This window comes from Acipenser ruthenus, chromosome 14 (genome assembly GCF_902713425.1).
Source record: "Acipenser ruthenus chromosome 14, fAciRut3.2 maternal haplotype, whole genome shotgun sequence".
NCBI classification, from domain to species: Eukaryota; Metazoa; Chordata; class Actinopteri; order Acipenseriformes; family Acipenseridae; genus Acipenser; species Acipenser ruthenus.
In genome coordinates, this window is record NC_081202.1 from 33,879,849 (window position 1) to 33,902,115 (window position 22,267).

A 22,267-nucleotide genomic window follows, 5' to 3' on the forward strand; every position below is an offset into this window, starting at 1 on the left:
GCTGCTCGCTTTAATTTCAGATTTCCCGGCATTGTATAATACAACAATTAATAGTTACCGAGATATTAATAATACAAAAAAAAGATGTAGAATGGTGGTCTGTGGGTGTACAAATGGGATTACAGAGTGAATATTAAATATACATAATTACGTAAATGAGGTAATATATATTTTTTGTGGTAAACTCGACATTGAAAATTAATTATGCACCTGCTACTATAATGTAAGCATTTTTTTTTTGATAAATTAAGTGCAGAAAGATAGAGATAAAAGATAAAGCAAAACGTTTTATCCAAATCTAAGATCTATGGGTAACAATGATTGATACAGAATGACCCATAAGTAAAAATGTCAAAAAGGTTATAGTAAACGTAAAAATACCCGCTATATTTATTTATTTATGTAACCACAACGATCTTACATACAGTTTTTTTCTTTCTCCGGTAGAGCAGAGCGATCGCATTTTTTGTTTGTTTGATTGCTGTGCATTCTTCGAAGTATTGTGTGTGTATGTATATATATATATATATATTAAAAGCAAGGGTGGCGTTACAATTAGGTTTTATAAAAAAATATTTATAATGTTTCGCTCCTCAGTTTTGTCTTTTGTCAGTGTCTTCAGTTCTGTCAAAAGAGTTTTATTTTCCCGCTGGCATTTACTGTTTGTTGCTCGGCAACCAAAAGCCAAGGTACCTGCAGCCGTGACGTAACAACAGAGCGCCCACTGACTTTACCCTGCCTCGTTTGGTGTGAACAGTACTGCAGCGCGGTGCGCAAGCTTTCCGGTGTGAACGCCCCTGAACTGAAGACATTGTATTCTGGGAGTTGTAGTTGTTAGTGGAATTTTTAGGGCAGGCAGACAAGCTGTGCTGCAAAATTGCTATTTGTGTTTTTACGCATTACATTTAAATGTAGTGCGTAAAAACGGCAGGTACGTAGCTTATCTGGACCACTGGTCGGGACACCAGGAACTTTGATGGAAAACTGGGGTGTCAGGTCACCCTACACTGGAGGGATGTGACGTTTTTTTGTGTCTACGAAAGACAAAGAAGGTGCAATGGGTTCTCACTCCGTAAACACAGAAGCAGCAAGTGTTTGAATCTTAACATGACCCCGAATATTCACAGGTTAGCATTTAACAAACAAACATAACTTGCAAAGTATTTATCTAAGAGTGTTTGAATTATATCGGTACCCTTTGCAATATCGCATTGTTTTTATTTGGTTTGCATTTGGATGAAGCAAGACTCAACTGCGGCTTGGAGACCTGTGTAATAAAAACATGTTTTCAACATGCACAGTACTATTTTAACATGACCTGTAATGTGTTCATGCGTAAAAACTTTCGCGCAAACTGTCAGCGCAATACTGTTTTTGATCATATAATAAAGTACTTCGTTAACGGGACATCTTTATATTGCAAACGTATATATAAAAAATAACCAGCGTTTGACTGAACTGCAACCAGGTATTATCGTCGTCACGTTAATTTATTTAAAAAAAAAAGAGAAAACAGGGTAAGACAAGACTTTATTTATTTATTTATTTATTTATTTATTTATTTATTTTACTTTTACGGAAGTATAAAATAAGAAAAACTTTCAGATTGATTGCTAACGGCATTACCGGCTGTGAACACGGGGCACGTAGAGCATGTTTATTATTGCCCTTTTCAGAAGTGAAAAGGGGCCAGTCTTGTTTAGTTTGCAGAAGTGAAAATGACCTGTCTGCAAACAGCAATAGCTCGGGTTAATTTTTTGTATGTAAATCGAATTGAGGAAGTATTCACTTTATAATTTACATACTTCAGAAGAACTGCTACCTGATGATGGTACTTGGTAACGACATTCCACAAGTTGCGGTTTACTATTGTAAGATGTAAGACATAAGATACCTAACCGCCTGTCATTACAAATGCATGGCTGTCTTAAATCTCTTATTTGTATAGTGGCAAACACTGTGATCTAGACAGCATTCAGAACTGGGCAGACCAATGGCAAATGACATTTAATAGAGAAAAGTGCAAGGTACTGCACGCAGGCAATAAAAATGTGCATTATAAATATCATATGGGAGATACTGAAATTGAAGAAGGGAACTATGAAAAAGACCTAGGAGTTTATGTTGACTCAGAAATGTCTTCATCTAGACAATGTGAGAAAGCTATAAAAAAAAGGCCAACAAGATGCTCGGATATATAGTAAAAAGTGTTGAATTTAAATCAAGGGAAGTAATGTTAAAACTACAATGCATTAGTAAGACCTCATCTAGAATATTGTGTTCAGTTCTGGTCACCTCATTACAAAAAGGATATTGCTGCTCTAGAAAGAGTGCAAAGAAGAGCAACCAGAACTATCCCGGGTTTAAAAGGCATGTCGTGTGCAGACAGGCTAAAAGAATTGAATCTGTTCAGTCTTGAACAAAGAAGACTACGCGGTGATCTGATTCAAGCATTCAAATCTCTAAAAGGTTTTGACAATGTCGACCCAAGGACTTTTTCGACCTGAAAAAAGAAACAAGGACCAGTGGTCACAAATGGACATTAGATAAAGGGGCATTCAGAACAGAAAATAGGAGGCACTTTTTTACACAGAGAATTGTGAGGGTCTGGAACCAACTCCCCAGTAATGTTGTTGAAGCTGACACCCTGGGATCCTGCTTGATGAGATTCTGCAGTCAATAAGCTACTAACAACCAAGCAAGCAAGATGGGCTGCATGGCCTCCTCTCGTTTGTAATCTTTCTTATGTTCTTAAGTGTAATATGTAGTGAAGACATTGTGAAGCGTAGCATTGTGAAGACCATAAAGGTAAAGCATATTATAAACGGTGGAAACCATGATAAAGCATGTGGTTGAAATAGTTCAACTATCAGAAAAACATGGGAAAACTGCACAATTGCTATGCAAATGTAGAGTGGTAAACTTTTATAAGAGCACTTTTGGCCAGTGGTTTTCTCTCTCGTTTCAGAGCGATGTCAGCTGACCTCCAGCCTGTGAGAGCTGCCCTGGCCACACTGTCTCTCTGCTTGCTCTGCTTGTGTCACAGTGCTCCCACCTCCCTGAGGGACCAACTCATGCAGCACGAGGAGTCTCAGCGCACAGGGGGGAACCTCCTGCTGACGGGGACAGAGATGCAGGTGAGCAGCCTGCTCCATGGCCTGATGGAGCAGGAGCTGGAGGCCTGCCAGCGCTCCGGGAGATTCCCTCCAGCCATGCACTTCTTCAGGGCCCGCGAGCTCATCGAGCAGAGCCAGGTCTTCAAGCTCATACAGAGGATGCCCAAAGGTGAGATCTGTTTACAAGCCAGGGTTCTGGAGAGGAGTCAGTGGTGCAATAAAGAACCACGTCACAAGGATACCTACTTCATATAAATGACACACCTGCTAAATAATTGATCATGGTGGCAGTAGGGTTGGATGATGCTGATGACTTTTTTAAGTAATTGATAATGGGTAAAGATGTTCGCAATAATCACGATTCCCTTAAATCATGTTTTTATCTTTTCTCTCAAGTTAGTAGTAAATCACTTGGATGTTAAGTTATGGTGATAGACTTTTGTATTAACAGGCAGTGTATCTGCATCTCACTGCACTACAGACTATCACAATCACATGGGGGAGATGATAACATGCTTTATAAAGACATCACAAATATTGACATGGATGCTTTTAGCATTTATTCATTTCTCTATTCTGCCAATATTTGAAAGCAGTTCTCTTGGATTTTGTTTGTGATAGAACAGCAACTGAGAGGTACAAAGTCAAGATGCAGTACATCCCTCTCTTCGCTTTACAATGCTTACCTGTGCTTTACCATACCTCCCTGCTTTACAATGCTTACCTGTGCTTTACCACACCTCTCTGCTTTACAGTGCTTACCTGTGCTTTACCATACCTCTCTGCTTTACAATGTTTACCTGTGCTTTACCATACCTCTCTGCACTTTACAATGCTTACCTGTGCTTTACCATACCTCCCTGCTTTACAATGCTTACCTGTGCTTTACCATACCTCTCTGCTTTACAATGCTTACCTGTGCTTTACCATATCTCTCTGCACTTTACAATGGTTACCTGTGCTTTACCATATCTCTCTGCTTTACAATGCTTACCTGTGCTTTACCATACCTCTCTGCTTTACAATGCTTACCTGTGCTTTACCATACCTCCCTGCTTTACAATGCTTACCTGTGCTTTACCATACCTCTCTGCTTTACAATGCTTACTTGTGCTTTACCATACCTCTCTGCGCTTTACATGCTTACCTGTACTTAATCATGCTTTCACTATGCTTTATTACACTTTGCTATGAGTTTGTTATGGGGTAATGCAAGTACACTAATACTAGCAGGTTGTGTTGATTTTTTGAAGGAGCTGCCTTGCACATTCACGACTATGCTATTCTGAGGGTTGACTGGCTGATCAGAAACGCAAGCTACGTTTCGCACTGCTATATCTGTTTTACCACCAAGAATTCGGTGAGATTTCACTTTTTTGCCGAAGACCCCCAGACCAGACTGCCAGACTGTTCCGACTGGCTTTTACTCGAGACCCTAAGGAAAAAAATCAGCAACGTCAACGATTTTGATAACAGGTAGGTTTTTTAACTTAGAAAAAGTGCATGCATATCCATCTATAATGAAGCACATGAACACCTTTCAATTCCATTATATTATCAATGTCTATATTAAGTGTGCCATCTCATCGTGTTGAGTGGTTCCTATGGCATTGCTTGTGTATCATTCATACAATGTAAGTCAACAAAGACTGTGAGAGGAGCCAATACCAACATGATTCGAGGTAGACAGGAAACGAGGACTGTAATGATGAATGCATTGTTCAAGTTTATCCCAAGCATGCTCAATAGGATTTAGATCTCTCATAATCTCTCAAAAGCCCCCATCATAGAAAAAAACCCTGGGGTGGTGTTCAGTGGTCTCACACATGTGGTCCATGTACAGTACTAGATGTCTGCTTGGCTGAAGAGTGTGTTACTCTGATGGTTATTTCTCCTCTCTGTGACCCTACAGTTTAATCAGAAACCTCACCCTCTTCACAGAGGACCCAGAGGCAACCTACCCTTCCCAGGATGCCATCTGGCGCAAGTTTGAGGACCTGTTTGGAGTAGCCTCGGGCCTCATCTCCTACGCCCCTGTGTTCAAAGCCTACTTCTACCAGGCCCTGCTGGAGTTCTACCAGGATAACGTCATGTACATCGAGCTCAGGGTGGTTCTGCCACCGGTATGCTCGCTTCTTAACACTTTTACTGCCACCCACTAAATCATGATTTCCTTTTAAAAAGAGTAAGTAGCAGGGTTTCAAAAAAAATATAGCGTTATACATCGTCACGTGTTGATACAACTGTTTCAATAACATACCTGTAATTTTTAATTTCATTGTTAACATCCTGACAACTTTTTCCACTTTTATAACTTTAACCTCTGTTTCAAAGCTCAATTCAAAATGGCAGCTCTAGTACACTGATAGTGTAAGGATTATTGCCTACATTGTCAAACAGGTAGCACAGCAATAATGATCCATGATGTGGTACGGAACAGAAAAGCCAGAGCACTTGTTATGTTTTTTTTTTAATTGCTCTTCTGCAGTGATTTAGAGGACAGATCTCAAACCCCAGTGGGGTAGAGAAGCCATTTTGGAAAGAGCTTTGATACTGAGTTTAAAGTTATAAGTGTAAAAAATGGTCAGGATGTTAACAATGAAAATAAAAATGACAGGTACGTTATTTAAACAGCTGTAGCAACATGTGGGGACGTATAACGTTACATTTTCTGGAACCCCACTACTTCCTTTACTTTAAGGCACACAGGTTAATTGATTTATTTTACTCCCACTTTTATTTTTAATTAACTTATTATCTCCTGTTGGTTTATGCTAGTCTGTAAAGTATGTTATATATGGTTTTAATCCATCTCATTCTCTCAGAACTCCTTTTCGCTGATATAAAGTAGTGTGTTTACATTCAAAAGCAAGGTAAGGTGGATTGGGCTATCCCTCCAGACATTCCAACTGTGGTCTGAAAGGAACCAGAGGCTAAGTAACGAAGAGAACACATCACTTTCACATGTGCAGGGATAGCGGCCCCTAGATTGACGTGGGGGTCTAGCTTATCCCTCATTTCAGCTATGAAGTCTAGGATGGCCTGCGGAGTGAGATGATAGTGCTTTAGCACCACATCCTCTGGCATCCCAAACAAAGTGACCCTGGGATTGAATATGTGGAGACTTCTTTGTCTTGTCCTTCTGCTCTGAACGTGTTCCTGTCTCTCCTCAACAAGAGCCAAGTGTCTCCGCATCAGGAAGTGTACCACAGCAGCCATCCTGAAGCCAATGACAGGTCTCTGCAGGGGTGTGCTTTTATACAGCTTAGTTACTCGCTTCTACAATGATTTGCACCTTGTAAGAGGAGGTGCAAAGTTTTTGGAGTCAGCAATTGCCCAAGTGCAAGGCAAAATCCTTACATTACATTAGAATATTTGCACCTGCTTAGTATCCAGATCCTGCCCATTTCCATGCTCTTTTCTTCATTTGAATGTGTGTTAATATAATTAATGGATTAATGATGGCAAAGTGCAAATTTGATAGCTGGTGCAGAATGCCAGGTGAACACCATTTTTTACACACGCCACATTTTTAGCGACTGGTAAAATCAGACTTTACGGCTGCTAAATGCAATTTACGGCAGCGTTATTGGGGTTTTGCACCCGCGAATCACTTTGTGCGTATCCTTACATCACCCCCAATATCTGCTATCCACCAGTTAGTATTTCATGCTCATTACTTACTATGCTGTTCAACATTTACCCTTCTTCTCCATGTGTCAGGCTCGTCAGGTCTAACTGATTTTATATAAAGAATAACATTACACAACACACGCTGTTTAAATTGAATAAAGTCATTTTATTCGCAGTGAAACAAGTTTAAAAGGCACTGCGTATCAACATGACACTGAGCACTGCATCTCCAGCCCTGCCCCACTCCTTTGCTGTATTTATCAGAGTCGTACATACTGATAAATCCATCTCCTGAACACTTGATTATTCACTAAACTCCTCAATAATGCGATCCAAGTCATTATTTTATTACTTTATCTCAAATGTCAGATTTTCTTTGAGCACTGGATGCAGAAGCAGCTCTCTTGTTTGTTTATGTCTGTGGTGAAGGTACTATGCGTGTTGCTCAGATCCGCCTCCAGTTTTTTTTTCCGGCTTCCGTTGATGAAATCGTTCCAGGCAGTTCAAGAAAAACAGCCCGTCTAATACCAGGCTCGTCTTCACAGGTGTACGAACTGGATGGCACGACTCATGATAAGGATTGGTCCATGGCTGCCTATCGGGACGTTGCCAAGCAGTTTGTTTCAGCTCATCCTGATTTCTTGGGCGCTCAGTTCATCTTCACAGCACACAGGTACATGGTCAGGTTGGATTGCTTTGTCTAGAAAAACAATTGTCCATTTCTTGAAGGCACCTCCCCTTATTTGGAGTGCTGAACGCTGAAACGTGTATTGATCCAGAGTGCATTTATATGCAATGTGAAGCTGTGTGAACACAATGCCACTTTTTCAGGAACAGTGGCTTGAAACCTGGTTCCAGGAGACTTAATTTGAGGCAACTCTTCTGCATCAAACCCCAAGTCTCCCCTGGTGTGGCCTGAAACCAAGTTTCAAACCACAAATTGGCTTTTTTTCCCCCTCAGCTTTAGATTAAAAGAATGCCAATTATGATACAGTCACTTAAAGCTGCATTATATATGGGTGGTAGTTACCAATGGCAGAGTACTTGTTGAGACAAACCAGTGATCATAGAGATGGGTAAGACAGGGACGGTAGTAAGGTAGCCCTTCCAGTGATTTCTATCCAAGCCAGTGTTGTTTATCAGTGACTGGCTTCTATGGTCATCACTGATCCCCCCCCCCCTCCACATGTTTTCATCTCTAAAAAGATAAAGCTGGTTGTTTTAGGAGATGTACTTTCTCTGTAAAAAAAAAAAAAAATGTCTGCAGTGCCTCCTAGTGGACATTCTTTTTTATACATCCCTTTTTATTTCAGTGATTCACTTATCTGTAGCATTGTGTGTAGAGACTGCTTTTTAAATTCCTGGCCTGTCGGTGGTTTGCCGTGGACTTTGTTTTCCTGTCTTTGTTTTTTGTGGTGTTAATAGCGAAACCCGTCCGAGAAGTATATGTTGTGAGTGATTTAAAATGAGCTTTTGTTTATTTATTACAGGAAGCAAGATGTTTCTGAAATCAAGGAGGCTGTCTACGTAGCTTTGCATTTAAAAGAGAAATTCCCCGACATCATGGCGGGATTCGACCTGGTAGGACGCAGTGCTTGACACTTGTTGGGTTTACATGAAAGCACTCATATGAAAATCAGCTGTCATTAAACTGCAGTTCAACAGAAATTGATGCAAAAACCGTGTGCAGTGAGACAATGGTCAAGTGGACTTATTGTTATTACCTAAATGGTGGCGGAGGAAATGCTGATAAAATTATAAATTCATTGTAAGGGCTTTCATAAATTAGATACTCAATGAGATCCAGATGTCTTATTTTCTTTAGACTATTAAAATAGGGCTCCTACTACTGCTAGCATCTCATAACCCACTAAAGCAGGGGTGCCCAATCCTGGTCCTGGAGGGCCGATGCCCTCCTGGTTTTTGTTCAAACTGTACACTAAATTGATTAATTGGACCAATTAAGCTTCTAATAAGGGCTTGATTGGTCCAATTAAGTAATTTAGGGCACAGTTGCAACAAAAGCCAGGAGGGACATCGGCCATCCAGGACCAGGATTGGGCACCCCTGCACTAAAGCTTTTGAATCTGCATAGAGACAGTACACTTTGAGTTATTGTCCTAATGTTTGGTACACAGCTGTATTCTATGGTTCTCTCAGTAAAGTTCCATCACAGATAGTGTCCAGTGACTATTTACTGTTTCAGTGCCACACTGTTTTTAACACGATTTTCACATCCATTTATCCCTGCTACCAGGGATACTTTGTTTTTGTTCACAGAAACCCCCCAATTCTAGTTCTAGTTAAATCTTGTTTCCAATAAAAATAAAGCAGTTGGTGTGAGAGGCTGAGTAACCCCTGTTGGTCAAGTTGAGCCGGGGAGACCCTTTATATTACAGCTTCACTGCTGCTACCCTCTTCCCTTGCTCTGCTGCTCTGTATGAATTTCAGAAACACATACACATATCATACTATTGAAAATAAACACTTGACTTAAACAGTAAGTAAGTTGGTGCAACTTCCCTGACAATGAAGATGAGTCGCTTTATTGACATCTGAAATCAATCCCAGCATTTGAGAGATTGTGTGAGGATTACCTGGCTGGTCCCTGTCTGTTTCAGGTGGGGCAGGAGGATGGGGGTCACCCTCTCTGGTACTTCAAAGAGCCCCTCTCCATCCCTGCTTTGAAGGGAGTCAACCTGACGTACTTCTTCCATGCAGGAGAGACGGGTAAGATGAGGAGGAAATGTGAGGCCAGCTCATAAGGTTTTCCCTCAGTTTGATTTGTTGAGACCCAGCACAGGGTTGGAAAGAAGACTTGTGTTGTATAGCAGTTGCCCCTGTTCCAGGATTTAAAATGAGCCCAATTAGCCACAGTTTATAGGTAACAAGCTCAGGTATGTCTTATTAAACTCATAATAAAACCAGGAATGGAGCAAACTGCTGTGCAATGGGAGTCTTATTGCCATCCCTATTGCAGCAACCTAATCACCGTGCCATAACCACAACAGACCTGACACAGCTTGTAGTCTTAGAAGGGTAAAGCCTGTATGCAAATATGTCATGTGATTAATATATGGTATATGGTATAGGTATAGTCAGCCTATCTGACGATTATTTTAGGTTATTGCATGATGTCATGCAGACTTTTTTTTCATAAAAGGAATGTGCCATTTATATCTAAGGCAGGATAATAATAAGATTGGTATGTGTTTTGTATCTTTTAAATCTGAACATTTTCCGTTTTTATTGTCAACGCTGATCTCTGCATTCTGTGTATAAAATGGCATAATAACAGTACAGAATTGCCACAACACTTTAACACTAGAACCGCCGCGGGATTAATGAGATTTAAAATGTAACCTAATCTGCGTACTGTCAATGCAATGTGGTTGTCCGTTTTTAAAAAAAAAAAAAAAGGACAACTGCATTGCATTCACAAACGCAGATTCGTTTACATTTTAAATCCAAACCCGTCAAAATGACTACCGTGGCAGTTCTAGTGTTAAACTCCTATTATTTAAAAACAAAGCCTACAAGACATTTTAAAATGTATTTAACGGCAGATTGGAAGGGCATGGATGTGGATGAGAATGTGCTTGATGCTCTCGTGTTGAACACCTCCCGCATTGGGCACGGCTATGCTCTGGTACATCACCCCGCTGCCAGGGAGCTGGCCAGGAAAACCGAGGTCCCACTGGAGATCTGCCCCATCTCAAACCAGGTAACTAGCTCTCACCGTACACTGGGGTCTGCAGAGGAGCCGGGTGTCTCACCCTAAAGCACAGGTACTACTAGACAACTGTCTGCAAACCTTTCAAGCAACTTGCTGTAAGGCTTCAAATTAAAATTGTGTAGAAGTTGTGGCTTGAACTATTCCCATGGAGAAAAGTGCTTTAAAATGTCAGTCTGTCATTGTGATGATGTTTTCCTGCAGGCGGTTGTTGTTTTTTGTATTTGGTGGGGTCTTGTGATAAATGCAGACACATAATTTGTTATGAAAAAAGAGCTCTCTTTACTAATGCAAAGAATAATCTTTTGTGGCACGGTGATGTACAGCCTCCTGGTTTAGTGGATCAGTAAAGTACTGGGAGACAAACTTAGCCAGTCCAATGGGACTCCTCTTTTTATCCCATATTTTTGTCATATTGGTAGTTGTAAACTTAACATTAATGTATATTTTTGGCCATTTATTTAGCACCTAATGCTACCTTAGTAAGGAAGTCCAACCAGTTTTACATAAATAATCAGGTAAATTAAGCTGTGAATTAATGTTATTGGGACACTCAACATTTCTTAAAAATGATTTGCTCTTAGGTGACCAGTTAGAATGGCAGAATGTCTTGGTATGATTTCAGGGCTGTCCTGCACTGTACATCTGTGGCCAAACGTTTTGCATCCCCCTATATAGAATTAACTAATTTTGCTTCATAAAATTGAATGAAACCTGCTGAATAATGTTACATTAACATATTGAACATACCAGGTTGTAATTTTCTATATACTTAACAAAAATAAATTGAAAAATGTGACATTTTGAAATCTAACATGAAATACTTTACTACTATTATGGCTTCCGGTAGACTTTTTGCAATATCATTTTGTACTTTCTTTCATTACACAATGTTAAATAAAATATCTAAATTTGTTTTTATTATTATGTCTCAAGCCTAAAATTCTAAGTGATGCAAAACTTTTGGCCATAGCTGTAGGTGGTTGCTGGTTTCACAGACCTTAGCACTAGCCTTGGATTTCCTTACTTGCTAGTCCAGGATTAGATTAGAGTTTATCCAAAGCAAGTTCTGCAGCTCCACTGAGACACCCTCCCTCCCTCTCTCTCTCTCTCTCCCCCCTCTCCCTCTCCCTCCCAGGTCATGCAGCTGGTTTCAGACCTGCGGAACCACCCAGCCTCCACTCTGATGGCTGAAGGCCACCCCATGGTGATCAGCTCAGATGACCCAGCCATCTTCGGCGCCAAGGGCCTGTCCTACGATTTCTACGAGGCCTTCATGGGGATTGGAGGGATGAAGTCAGACCTGAGGACTCTCAAACAGCTGGCGACCAATTCCATCAGGTAAAGTTCATTTACTGTTTTTTGTTGGTTTTTTTTCCCTGTAAAATGACTTAAAACGTTGTTGGCAGTTGGTCTTGTGTGTTGGAAGAGGTGACATAAAAACATCTGGGTGCAACAGTTCTCTTTGAATGCATTTTTATGACAGCTAGCCAGGACTCATTAAAGGCTGTACATTTACACAAACTGTACACGCAATGGCTGGACCATGATAGAAAAACATGCATAGTTAACCAGGAGAGCAGAATTGAAGGGAGATCAATACGGTCTACAGCAGTGGCCAAAAGTGTTGTATCACCCTATAGAATTAACAAATGTTGCTTCATAAACCTGCTGAATAATGTTATGTTAACATATTGAATTACATACCACGTTGTAGTATGTTATATATGTAACTAAAACTGACATTGAAAAATGTGACATTTCAAAATCTAACATTGATATACTATACTACTATTATGGTTTCCAGTAGACTTTTTTGCGATATCATTCTTTGATTACATGATGTTAAATAAAAAAAAATCTAAATCATCTTCATAAACTTTTGGCCATAATCTTTTGTGTAAATGTAAATATAAGAAGATAAATGAATTGCAGGAGGATACAACACTATTCAGTTTGTTGTGAAAAAAGAGCAGAGCTCTAACACACTTTGCCTGTGTGTGTGTCGAACTTACGTTTTTCCATGTGCATAAAGAGGATGCATGTCACTGACACGCTTTACTAAAACAACTCAACATGGCCATAGACTGGCACACCACTCTGTTCTCAGTGGAACTTACTTTGTTCCCTTGCTGCGGAGTAAACTAACATGGGCACGTCTGGCATATCATGAACACTATCCATCCCCTTGTTGCACAGGTACAGCGCCTTATCTGTAGAGCTGAAGGCAAAGGCGACAGCACTCTGGCAGAAGCAATGGGAGCACTTCATCAGTGAGACACTGGCACTGGAAGAGCAAGGCCGCTGAAGCCTTTCTAGAAAGAGTAACTTGTTGCAATTCTTTTTTTTTTTTTTTACTGGCCCATTTATGGTCTTTGCCATCATTCACAGAGGTTCTTACTGCAATTTTCTCCCAATTGTGTGTGTCTCTTTCCTTCATTTCCCACTGTATGCTACAATATTAATATGGTTTGTGAGCATTGTAAATCATTTTGGAAACAAAAATGGCATTATTCCTTCTAAGTTAAAACACAAATAACGCAATCTCCTAATTATGGACCCTAAGTCAGACACATTTATCACAATGTCACTTACCATGGACACAGTGGTGTTAGTTTGCCAGATATTTTAATAATAAAATGTCAATACATTGGAAAAGGCTAGGATATTGATAGAAAAACTGTATAGAAAATGTGTTTTTGAAGTGTTTTCTAATTTATAAAATACTATGTTTTAACACTGTTGTTTGTGTAACCCTATGTTGTTGTAGAACAGAGTTTCAGTTATACAGCTACATAAGAATATTAAAGTAGATTCAACAATCTGAATAAAGTGAACATTGAAACTTGCATTTCAAATCTTTTCATAAAGCAGCTAAGCTGACATTTATAATCCAATAATTATTTTTGATTACAATATGCTTGGTAATGTTAAAACTAAATGAATAATATAGTACATGGTTTGTAAGAGGCGAGAAAATGCAAATACAGAGTTTTAATTCAACAGATCTCAAATTGCACCAAAATTGGTCTATGTTTTGAAGACAGCAATACAGAGCCTTTATGAACTACACCTTGTAATCCTTTTATCGACTGGTTGTATTGAACTGTGCAAAGTAGCCATCCTCTGGAATGTTTGTGAAGACCTCCTTTTCCAGATACTGCTTCCTGGATACAGAACAAATAGAAAAACAGTTTGTACATTTATTGATTTATTTATTTATTTATATAGTGCCTTTAACCAAGGCGCTGAACAATTTTTAAACTAAACGGTACATTCAAAAGAAAATCCTGAAGGAAGAAGGTACGTTTATTGGGCAAGGGTGAGTGAGTAGAGTGATGCTACAGTGAGAACAGAGGCTAGGGCAGGGTTGGGCAAGCAAGCAGAGTCTTAACCCGGGGTTAGGGGCTAGGACACGCAGTGGGATGAGCTAGTGTGAAAAGATGTGTTTTAAGGGAGGAGCGAAAACTGCGTAGTGTTGGTTGACTGTTTTATATGGAGTGGGAGTTTATTCCAATGAAGGGGAGCCAGGAGGGAGAAGGAACGGAAACAGGATTGGGCACAGGGCGAGGGTGGGACCGAAAGGGACAACAGAGTTTGAGATCGTACGGGACGGGAGGGAACATAGTAAGTGATAAGTGCAGCCAGATAGGGTGGGGCGAGACCATGGAGGGATTTGTAGACTAGGGTAAGGAATTTAAATAAGCAGCGATAGTAAACGGAGCCAGTGTAGCTGGTGGAGAAGAGGGGAGGTATGAGAGGAGTGGGGGAGGTTTAATATGATACGGGCGGAGGCGTTTTGAATTTGCTGTAGTGGTGTGAAGGCATAGGAGGGAAGGCCAAGGAGGAGGGAGTTGCAGTAATCGAGGCAGGTGAAGATGAGAGCATGAACCAGGAGTTTAGTGGCTTACAGATCCAGTGAGCAAGTGCATCTAATGTAGAAAGTGTGTATGCTTAAAAGTACACTGGCTTAATACACTAGAGTTTGACGTTACTGTATTTTTTTAATTTAGAGTGACCAATTATTATTTATTTTCCACCCAATTTGGAATACCAGTATTGTTTTTTTTTTTCTCCTCACCGCAGACATTCTGAGGGCATGTGAACATTCTCCGATCTCATCAGCCTAAAATCAGAATTTTTTACACAGAGCAATCCAGAGCAGAGGTGGGCGGGCTACCGATCCCAGAGAACAGAGACCAGCCCTGCCTCTTATCCACTCTGAATGTGCTCGGTGTCTAGCCAGTAGGGTTCGCTGTTGCACGATGAGGAGAAGCAATCCCTGCCGGTTTCCCATCGCCCCACCCCGGGAGTGTCAGAGCTAATGTGACGCCCCCCTCAGGGTCCCCAGCAAATACAGTGTAGTGGTCTTAACTTCTTGGAGCTGTTTGCATGCTTGAAAGAGACCCGGGACTGATACTGTTGCTGAGGAGCCAGACCCATGAGCGGTCTTGTTTTGTTTTACGTGCCGATTGACATTACTTAGCATTCAGTACTTAGCACCTTAGTGGGTTATTTTCAAAACCTTGCAAGTGGATTTTAATTTACAATACTTTTTATTTTCAAGACTGTTAAATTAATTACACACAAAATAGAATCCACTTTTTTAGTTCCAGAACTTTAACAGCGATTTACTCATTATGACAAGTTTTGAAAACATCATCCACCTGGGTCACATAGCACAACTAAGGGTAGAGCGACTACTTATTTTGAATAGTCAAGGTAAAAACAGTTCACTAAAAAAAAAGTATATTAATAAATAATGTTTTTTGATCATGTCTGGCTTTCTAGTGGTGTACACACAGTTTTGCAACATTTTGCTGCCTGTGCACCATATTTAAAAACTTCCTGGACTTTAAAAACTTTATTATTCTAAAATGTAATTTTATATGTAATGGAATACCAGTGTATCTGCACTACCATCCATTTGAATCCACACACTTTCTGTTTAGTTCAAACAATGGAATACAATTGCTAGTTCACTACAAGTATACACTTAAACACACAAAAGCATTACTATGCTGCTGCTTTGAAATTGAAGTGTGTGATTAATCAACTGTCAGTCGAAGGTCGATTGTCACTTTTCTAGCAGACGAGTAGGCTATTCTGTGCTTCCCCTAGCGCCTTCCTGCCCCGTGCCTGACTTTCGACTGTGCCTCAGACAGCACTGCAGAGACAGTATTGCTCACTGTGCGCCTCAGACAGCATCACTCACTGTGCTCTGTGTGCCTCAGATAGCTGCTTGTTGGTGTTGTCCAGGGCTCTGCGCAGCTCACGCTCCAGACGCGCTTGCTGCCTCTCCAGGAGCAGTGCTTTCCGAGCAGCGTCCACACGTTGCTGCTTCCACTCCAGATCACAAAGCTGCTCCCTTTCCTTGGACCTCTGAGTGCAAAACAAACAACATGTCTATTTAAAATACATTTCAATAATTACTATAAATTACGATAATTCAAGTTCCACAGCAAAGCAGGAGTATTTATTTTATCAGCTCTGTTTTAATGGGGTTTTTTTTTCGAAGGTTATTGGTGAACTGCTTATTATCACCTTTTGGCCCCGTCCCTGTGAAGTGATATTAAAAAGGTTTTACTGTATAAATTATTATTATTATTATTTTTTTTTTTTTTTACTGAGAATCTGTCCCTTATTGTATTGTAGGCAAGCATTCAAATCTGCTCTGTAATAGTGTTTGTTACCATGTTTTCCTGGACTTGCTGCAGCTGGAAGTGGGTTATCTCCTTCAGTTGTTCTGGTCTCATCCCCTTCCACCTGTCGGGGACGACACGATGGGGTCCAAACACACTGACCGCTTGATCGGGATTCTCCGAGAGCAGGTCCCCCTGGATCAGGTTGGAGATTTCCACCAGGTTATCTTCCTCCTCCTGCTGCTTCTCCAGTTTCTGTTTTTCTCTTGTTTCAGCAGCCTTAAACATATATGATAAAAAATCCAGCCACAGCCACAGCTATAAATTCAGAATTTGAATTATGAATATGATGAAAAAGGTGATGACCATGACACATACCACCAGTACTGCAGAATAGTGTAGAATAAACATTGAAATAATTTGATACGTGATTCTCCACATATATACAAACATGTCTGTGCAGGTGGATGGATGGATGGATGACTGGACAGACAGACAGACCACCATAGGATCTCATAATCTCATTAAGTTAAATACTACCAAGACACCCCCATATATCCCCAGTAAATTGGCCAGAAATAAAATGGTTGGTTCTATCTACCATTCTGGTGAGCAAACTTTGTTGCAGATTTCCACTACCACTTCCCTGAAACAGTAATCACGTGATTTGTGTATCCTTCCAGAACAAAGGGGAGGGGAAGGGTTGCTGTCAGTATCATGAAAAAATAGGTCTAACCTACATCCACATAATGCGCAACTGAATTTCCATGCTCAGATTCACAAAAAATAAATAAAAAAAACAGTATCTGAAATGTAGCCAGGTGTTAGTGCTGTGAAAAAGATAAGAGGTCAGTTGCTTTACATGTAGTGCAGTTAAAGTAATGTTCTAAATTCAACTATTTAATTTAGGGTTACATGTATTTTCTTTTCATTAATGTCTATGGAGTGCTGTGTTTAATTCACTCATGAGGATGGCCAAATAACTGACAAGACCCCAATGGGCAGAATAACTGCATTCATTTAGTTTATTCACCTTGTGTACACGGGGACCAGCGCAGGTACATCTGCCAACACTGAACAGTCCATATTCAATAATATAGAATGCAAATACAACAGGATATACTGGCATTCCATAACCCCAAGGCTGTGCCAAAGAAAGAATACGGCCACACCGCAGAGATGAGACATGATTGTCAGAGAAGCTCTGTGGAGACCTCTCAGCCCAGGTCTATTACACACGCAGGCTGACATAGAGGCAGAAAACAGTGAATGCAAAACCTTATAGAAGTGAACAGGAATAAAGTAGACTCTTCTGCCACTTACAGGTGAAAGGAGGAGCGACCATAGATAGAACCCCAATTCCATATTTAATAGATATAACGTACACAGAAATAAGGCCAGCTTACTTTTGCCAAATTGAAGTCTTTGGTTGCCACAGTGACAGCTCTCCTGGTTTCTTCCTCAATCTTTTGAAGTTCAACAGCTCTGTTATCAAGCTCCACCCTTCTCTTGTTGTAAAGTTCCTCTGCAATTAATAAAGGATATTTTCATGTTATTTAGAACATTTCATAGGCAAACTGGATTACAAATGAAGCTTTCTATTTAGGCCTTTCCATTCACTGTGCTAAACATGTGCAGTAAAGCTAAGCAAAACCTTTGCGTAACCATCTAGTAATATATAAATGATTTTATATGAATAAATATTGTATAGGAACACAATTGTATGTATGTATACATGTTAGGGATGCATCAGTAAAATATACGAATCGGTTATTGATCACCATGGCTTTTATTTTGTAAGCCTCAGTTGTAATCAATTAATTGCACTGTTGGCCTATTTTTTTGAATGCATACATTACATTACTCTGTATAATAATATGCAGATGCTTAATTTCTATTTCTATTTTGTGAAGAATCTACACATTTGCTCTTTTTGCTTCTTGCTTTTAAATACTAACTTATTTTTTAATGCATCGATTATTGATGATTATTATTACTTATCAGATATTCCAATAGGAAAATGTTTGCTGATTTTATATATGTATGTATGTATGTATGTATGTATAGGGATGGAAATAAGTTTCAGCCATTCCAGGTTTTACTATGAGCTTGGTCAACGACAGTGTATAGGCTACATACTCAGGTGTGTCTTATTTACCTCGTAGTAAAACCAGGAATGGACCAGACTGCTATGCAATGGCAGTCTTGTTTCCATCCCTGATGTATGTATGTATGTATATATGTATAGTAGCGTGCAAATTTGTTTGATCGCCTCAAGATCTGTCATTTCTATCCTTTACATACCTACCTGCATTAAAAGGGTGTAAAGAATTTATATTTTTAGTCACTAATTAGTGATATAGAAACAATAGGCACTTATGTGAAAATGCTAGACCACTGTGTGCATTAATTAGGCAACTTAAACCACGTCTAAAAAGTCTCGTGCATTTTACCATTTGTGACTATGTGCTCCTTTTCTCTTACTATTAGAAATGAATTACATGTGTGGCCTATTAAAGTCATCAATTAAATTAAGCCATGATCTATCCGGTTCAGAACCTACCCGGTGTCATGCGGGTCGGGTACAGGATTTCTCACGGCTTTTGATAAAGCAGGGTTGACCTGGGTGTCAGACGCAAGTACACAATGTGCGTATCAATGCCCCGGAAGCAGCTTGTTACTGACGCTTCCATCCAAGCTTCTCTGGATTGAACCGTCGGCCCAAATGTTGATTAGAGCAAATGTTTCTTCATCCCTGCTACAATCTGGCTCATGCTGTGTCTCAATCAACACAAATATGGCTAAACAGAATAAACAGAAACGTTTCTTACGGAAGTAAAACCTTCAAGCAGGTGTGGCTGTTTTTTATTGCGTCGGCTCATGAACGGCCATCAAGCATTTTGTCTCGCTCAAATGGAACTCAGGTATGTGGTTGCACACTATGCAGGATTGTGACCTGGGTTGCCAGGACCCGGGTAGGAGTGCCAGTGTGAAAGGGCCTTAAGACAATCATTAATTTGCCTATTTTGACAATTTTCCAAGATTTTCAGTTCCAGTGGTTCGATTTCATATGCACAACAAATGAAACCTACAGAAGCAATGGGGTGCTCTAATAAATGTGCACACTGTTGTATGTATGCACCTCTAATGGATGTCTGTATGAATGCATGTATACCCTAACGACATGTGCAAGGGGCTATACTGAAACCCCATCATCCCTCCCCTTTCTCGCTTGTTTCCTTTGTTTCTAATACCGTACCTGCACATGTGTGCTCTTCCCGTGCTCTGTGCAGTTCTTCCTGTTGTTGCAGTGACCATTCCCTCAGCTGCTCCTGCTGCATCCTGTGTCGCTCTTGCTGGTTTAAGTCTTCTCCCACCAGCTTCTGCACTCCTGAGACAGACAGTCTGGGATCATGATCAGAAATGCGTGCCGGGAGGTCCTTCTTTAACATTTGAGGATCATTCAGATGAAACTCGCGCCTGCTCTCGGGTTTCTGGGAACACTGGCGAAACTCCTCCACCGCCTTGTTTAGGGTCCTGCTGTCATTCTTCTGTCTCTCATCCAGCAAACAGGCAATCTTTTCATTTCGAATCAGGTCTTTAGCTGAAAAAAAGAAATCATATCAAACCATTCAAAACATCCTGAAGAAGATGCTTCTGAGGTCTTCAAAGCTAGTGTTTATATATCAGAGTTAGCATAATAATTCAACTCTTCAAATCTTTTACCACGATTACTAAAGCAAAAACCATTTAAACATGATCATGCTGAAATGATAGATTAGGATGAGACTTAAAAAGCTTTCTTTTTGCAACTGCCAAAGAGCTTAGCTGCTTATTTAATAGCTTGGTAAGCAAGTTGCTATTACATTTAACTTTCAAAAAGATAACGTTTATGGTTCTACAGATCCTTAATGCTATCTACTCAGTCCTTAAAATGAGCAGTTTATAAATATTAACAGAAGAACAGGAAATTTGAGAATTTAGATATTTATTTCCGACTTAGGTATTACGTATTTTATCCATAACTATAAACACACTCAATAGCAGTACATTTGAAACACTAAAAGAAACTTCAATGTAAAATTCAATGACACATGTTTTGACTATAAAAGTCTTTCTCCATGTCTGTGTTATATATTGTCGATATGAATGTCAGTGAATTTTGCAGTATAATACATTATTTTAGTATTTCTAGACTTATTCTAGAACTATTTGGTTTAAATATTTTTTACTATTTTCATTATGCTACACAGCGAATTAGGCATTTTACTACAGTCTATTTAGAGACAATTTGTGAATGTTTTGCATTGGTATACATAGATTTGGATAAAATCATGCATACTGTGTGTCACACTAACAGAACTCAGAAAAAGCTAAGCAAGGTTGGTTGGGTGTGTGGGTATTTCATATCTCTCTCATGGATTTGGGCTGTAGAGATCATCTAGCCCTGGGCCGCTTCAATAGTTATTTCAGAAAGAATCAGACCTTAGAATTATGTGCGACTCCAGCAGGAAACGAGTATGTATATTAAAACACAATCAATAATGGTCCGAGTCCGTGTTAGCGGCCGGGGTTCCAGCTCATACTGCAGTTCCAGGACTAAATTCTGACCCTGTGCGAATTTAAATTCTTAACCATGGTGTGAACGTGACATACCATAGGCTTCGTGAACGTGCGCGTCAGTCTCTTCGTTGATTTTCCTTTCTTTAACCTGGTAGTCTAAGGCTTCTTTGTCCACCTAGACATTGATTCAAAAAGTTCATTCGTACAAATAAAAAACTACGAAGAAACATATTTTATATCACAGTGACCCTAATACTGTATAAAATACTGAATTGTGTTATTACCGTTGGGGAAAAAAACAAACAAACTAATATTTAACGAAATATACAGCGAATGTGCTATCTTTAATGCTATCTACTATCGGCTTTGAACAAAGCATACTTAAAAAGGTTGTCAGTATACAAATACAAATGCGCAGGGTGTTGAACTGGTTTACAACTTTAATTAAAATGGTCTATCTGCTTGTTAATTTTATATGATTGATGATACTTACCCCAATTATTCTGACTTTGGAGTTAAAGATTCGGTTCTGTCGCTCGATCTCTCTGTTTCTCCTCAGTTCCAGGGTAGCAGCCATGGCCAGATCCTTTGGAAGATCCAATTTGTACATTTTTTTAAAATGTATTATTTTATCACGAATGTATTCCGCTATCTTAGTTTAAACAACCAGCTGCAAATTGGACGATTTAAATAACTGCGAGTGACCACAGCAGCGTCAGAGTTCTGTAAACAAGCTGGTTGCTAAGATACCCTCTAACAGGACCTCTGCGCTTGCGTGAATAGTACTAAACCACTTTCCCGGTTGCAGTTGTGCAGAACCAGCTTCTCTATAGTCTTCTTCTTTTCTTCTTCTTAGAATAAACCCGACAACAGGGGATTAATTAGTTTAAAAATATATATTGAAAGAAACACGCCTTTACAGCGGGGTTGCTCTTAAGATATTTGATAGTAGGCCTACTAACCTACTTCTATTTTGATTTCGGTTTGAAAAATATTTTTTCGTGATGCAAATTGAACAAATTGCCTTTAAATTTCGCATCTCATAAATACAAAAATACCAACTTTGCACGGTAATTTTGCACGTATCCCATTCTTTGCCGATGGTTATACTATGCAGGGGTTACCTTGTTAAAATATGCTTTACAAAACGGGCCTGGGACTTAATATTAAACGTTGCTACATGCATGTTTTTACTACGGGAACCTTTTATAAGGGAATGACAGACAGCCTACACAAGTACACTTTTTATGCTTGCCATTTTTGTTATTAATTTCACCACGACGTGAGATTGATAGAGGAGAACAAGCATTTCACCCTAAACAAGGAAGCTGAACATAGTGAAAGCGTACCCTCTGTATGTATCTTTCAGTCGGTACTGTAATATAACACTCAAGTTAAATTACACAGTGCACAGTGGTGTAGTCGAGCCGGTGTTATATGCAGAATTCGGTGTCCCATGGAAATCAGTTTCCCCTGCTTACTGTACTATATATGAAATCAGATGGTCTGGCGAAGGTTAAGGGGTGAGGGCTAGTCTATATTCGCCCGATTATTATTTTTCAGACGAAACGAGGTACTGG

The 22,267-nt window shown here is 39.8% G+C and overlaps 2 protein-coding genes across 3 annotated transcripts; one reads left to right on the forward strand and one right to left on the reverse strand.

The window, feature by feature from the left end:
- Positions 1–730: 730 nt before the first annotated feature.
- Positions 731–13,331, forward strand: LOC117420125 (adenosine deaminase 2). 2 transcript variants are annotated; one of them, XM_034033671.3, is made up of 10 exons: positions 731–1,127; positions 2,969–3,285; positions 4,370–4,592; positions 5,029–5,239; positions 7,295–7,422; positions 8,240–8,330; positions 9,371–9,479; positions 10,316–10,473; positions 11,621–11,823; positions 12,682–13,331. In XM_034033671.3, the coding sequence occupies exons 1-10, from the start codon at positions 1,108–1,110 to the stop codon at positions 12,788–12,790; spliced, it is 1,569 nt and encodes a 522-aa protein (XP_033889562.2). In that variant the 5' UTR covers positions 731–1,107; the 3' UTR covers positions 12,791–13,331. The 2 variants fall into 2 exon arrangements, with proteins under 2 accessions (XP_033889562.2, XP_058842405.1); XM_058986422.1 differs by lacking the exon at positions 731–1,127 and adding an exon at positions 1,156–1,517.
- ribc2 (RIB43A domain with coiled-coils 2) lies at positions 13,094–21,509 on the reverse strand. Its single transcript, XM_034033672.3, has 7 exons — positions 21,181–21,509; positions 20,781–20,862; positions 19,384–19,728; positions 17,531–17,649; positions 16,176–16,403; positions 15,698–15,864; positions 13,094–13,649 (listed from the first exon to the last, which is right to left on the reverse strand). The coding sequence occupies exons 1-7, from the start codon at positions 21,295–21,297 to the stop codon at positions 13,568–13,570; spliced, it is 1,140 nt and encodes a 379-aa protein (XP_033889563.3). The 5' UTR covers positions 21,298–21,509; the 3' UTR covers positions 13,094–13,567.
- Positions 21,510–22,267: the final 758 nt, after the last annotated feature.

Bases quoted from the DNA above. Each gene is read 5' to 3' on its own strand.
- LOC117420125 (XM_034033671.3), top strand. From the start codon at position 1,108: ATGACCCCGAATATTCACAG. The intron at 3,286-4,369 runs GTGAGATCTGTT...GATTTTTTGAAG, and splicing joins CATACAGAGGATGCCCAAAG to GAGCTGCCTTGCACATTCAC. The intron at 9,480-10,315 runs GTAAGATGAGGA...ATTTAACGGCAG, and splicing joins CTTCCATGCAGGAGAGACGG to ATTGGAAGGGCATGGATGTG.
- ribc2 (XM_034033672.3), bottom strand. From the start codon at position 21,297: ATGTACAAATTGGATCTTCCAAAGGATCTGGCCATGGCTGCTACCCTG. The intron at 20,863-21,180 runs GTAAGTATCATC...ATCAATGTCTAG, and splicing joins CCAAAGTCAGAATAATTGGG to GTGGACAAAGAAGCCTTAGA. The intron at 17,650-19,383 runs GTACGGTATTAG...TATTAATTGCAG, and splicing joins GGAAGAGCACACATGTGCAG to AGGAACTTTACAACAAGAGA.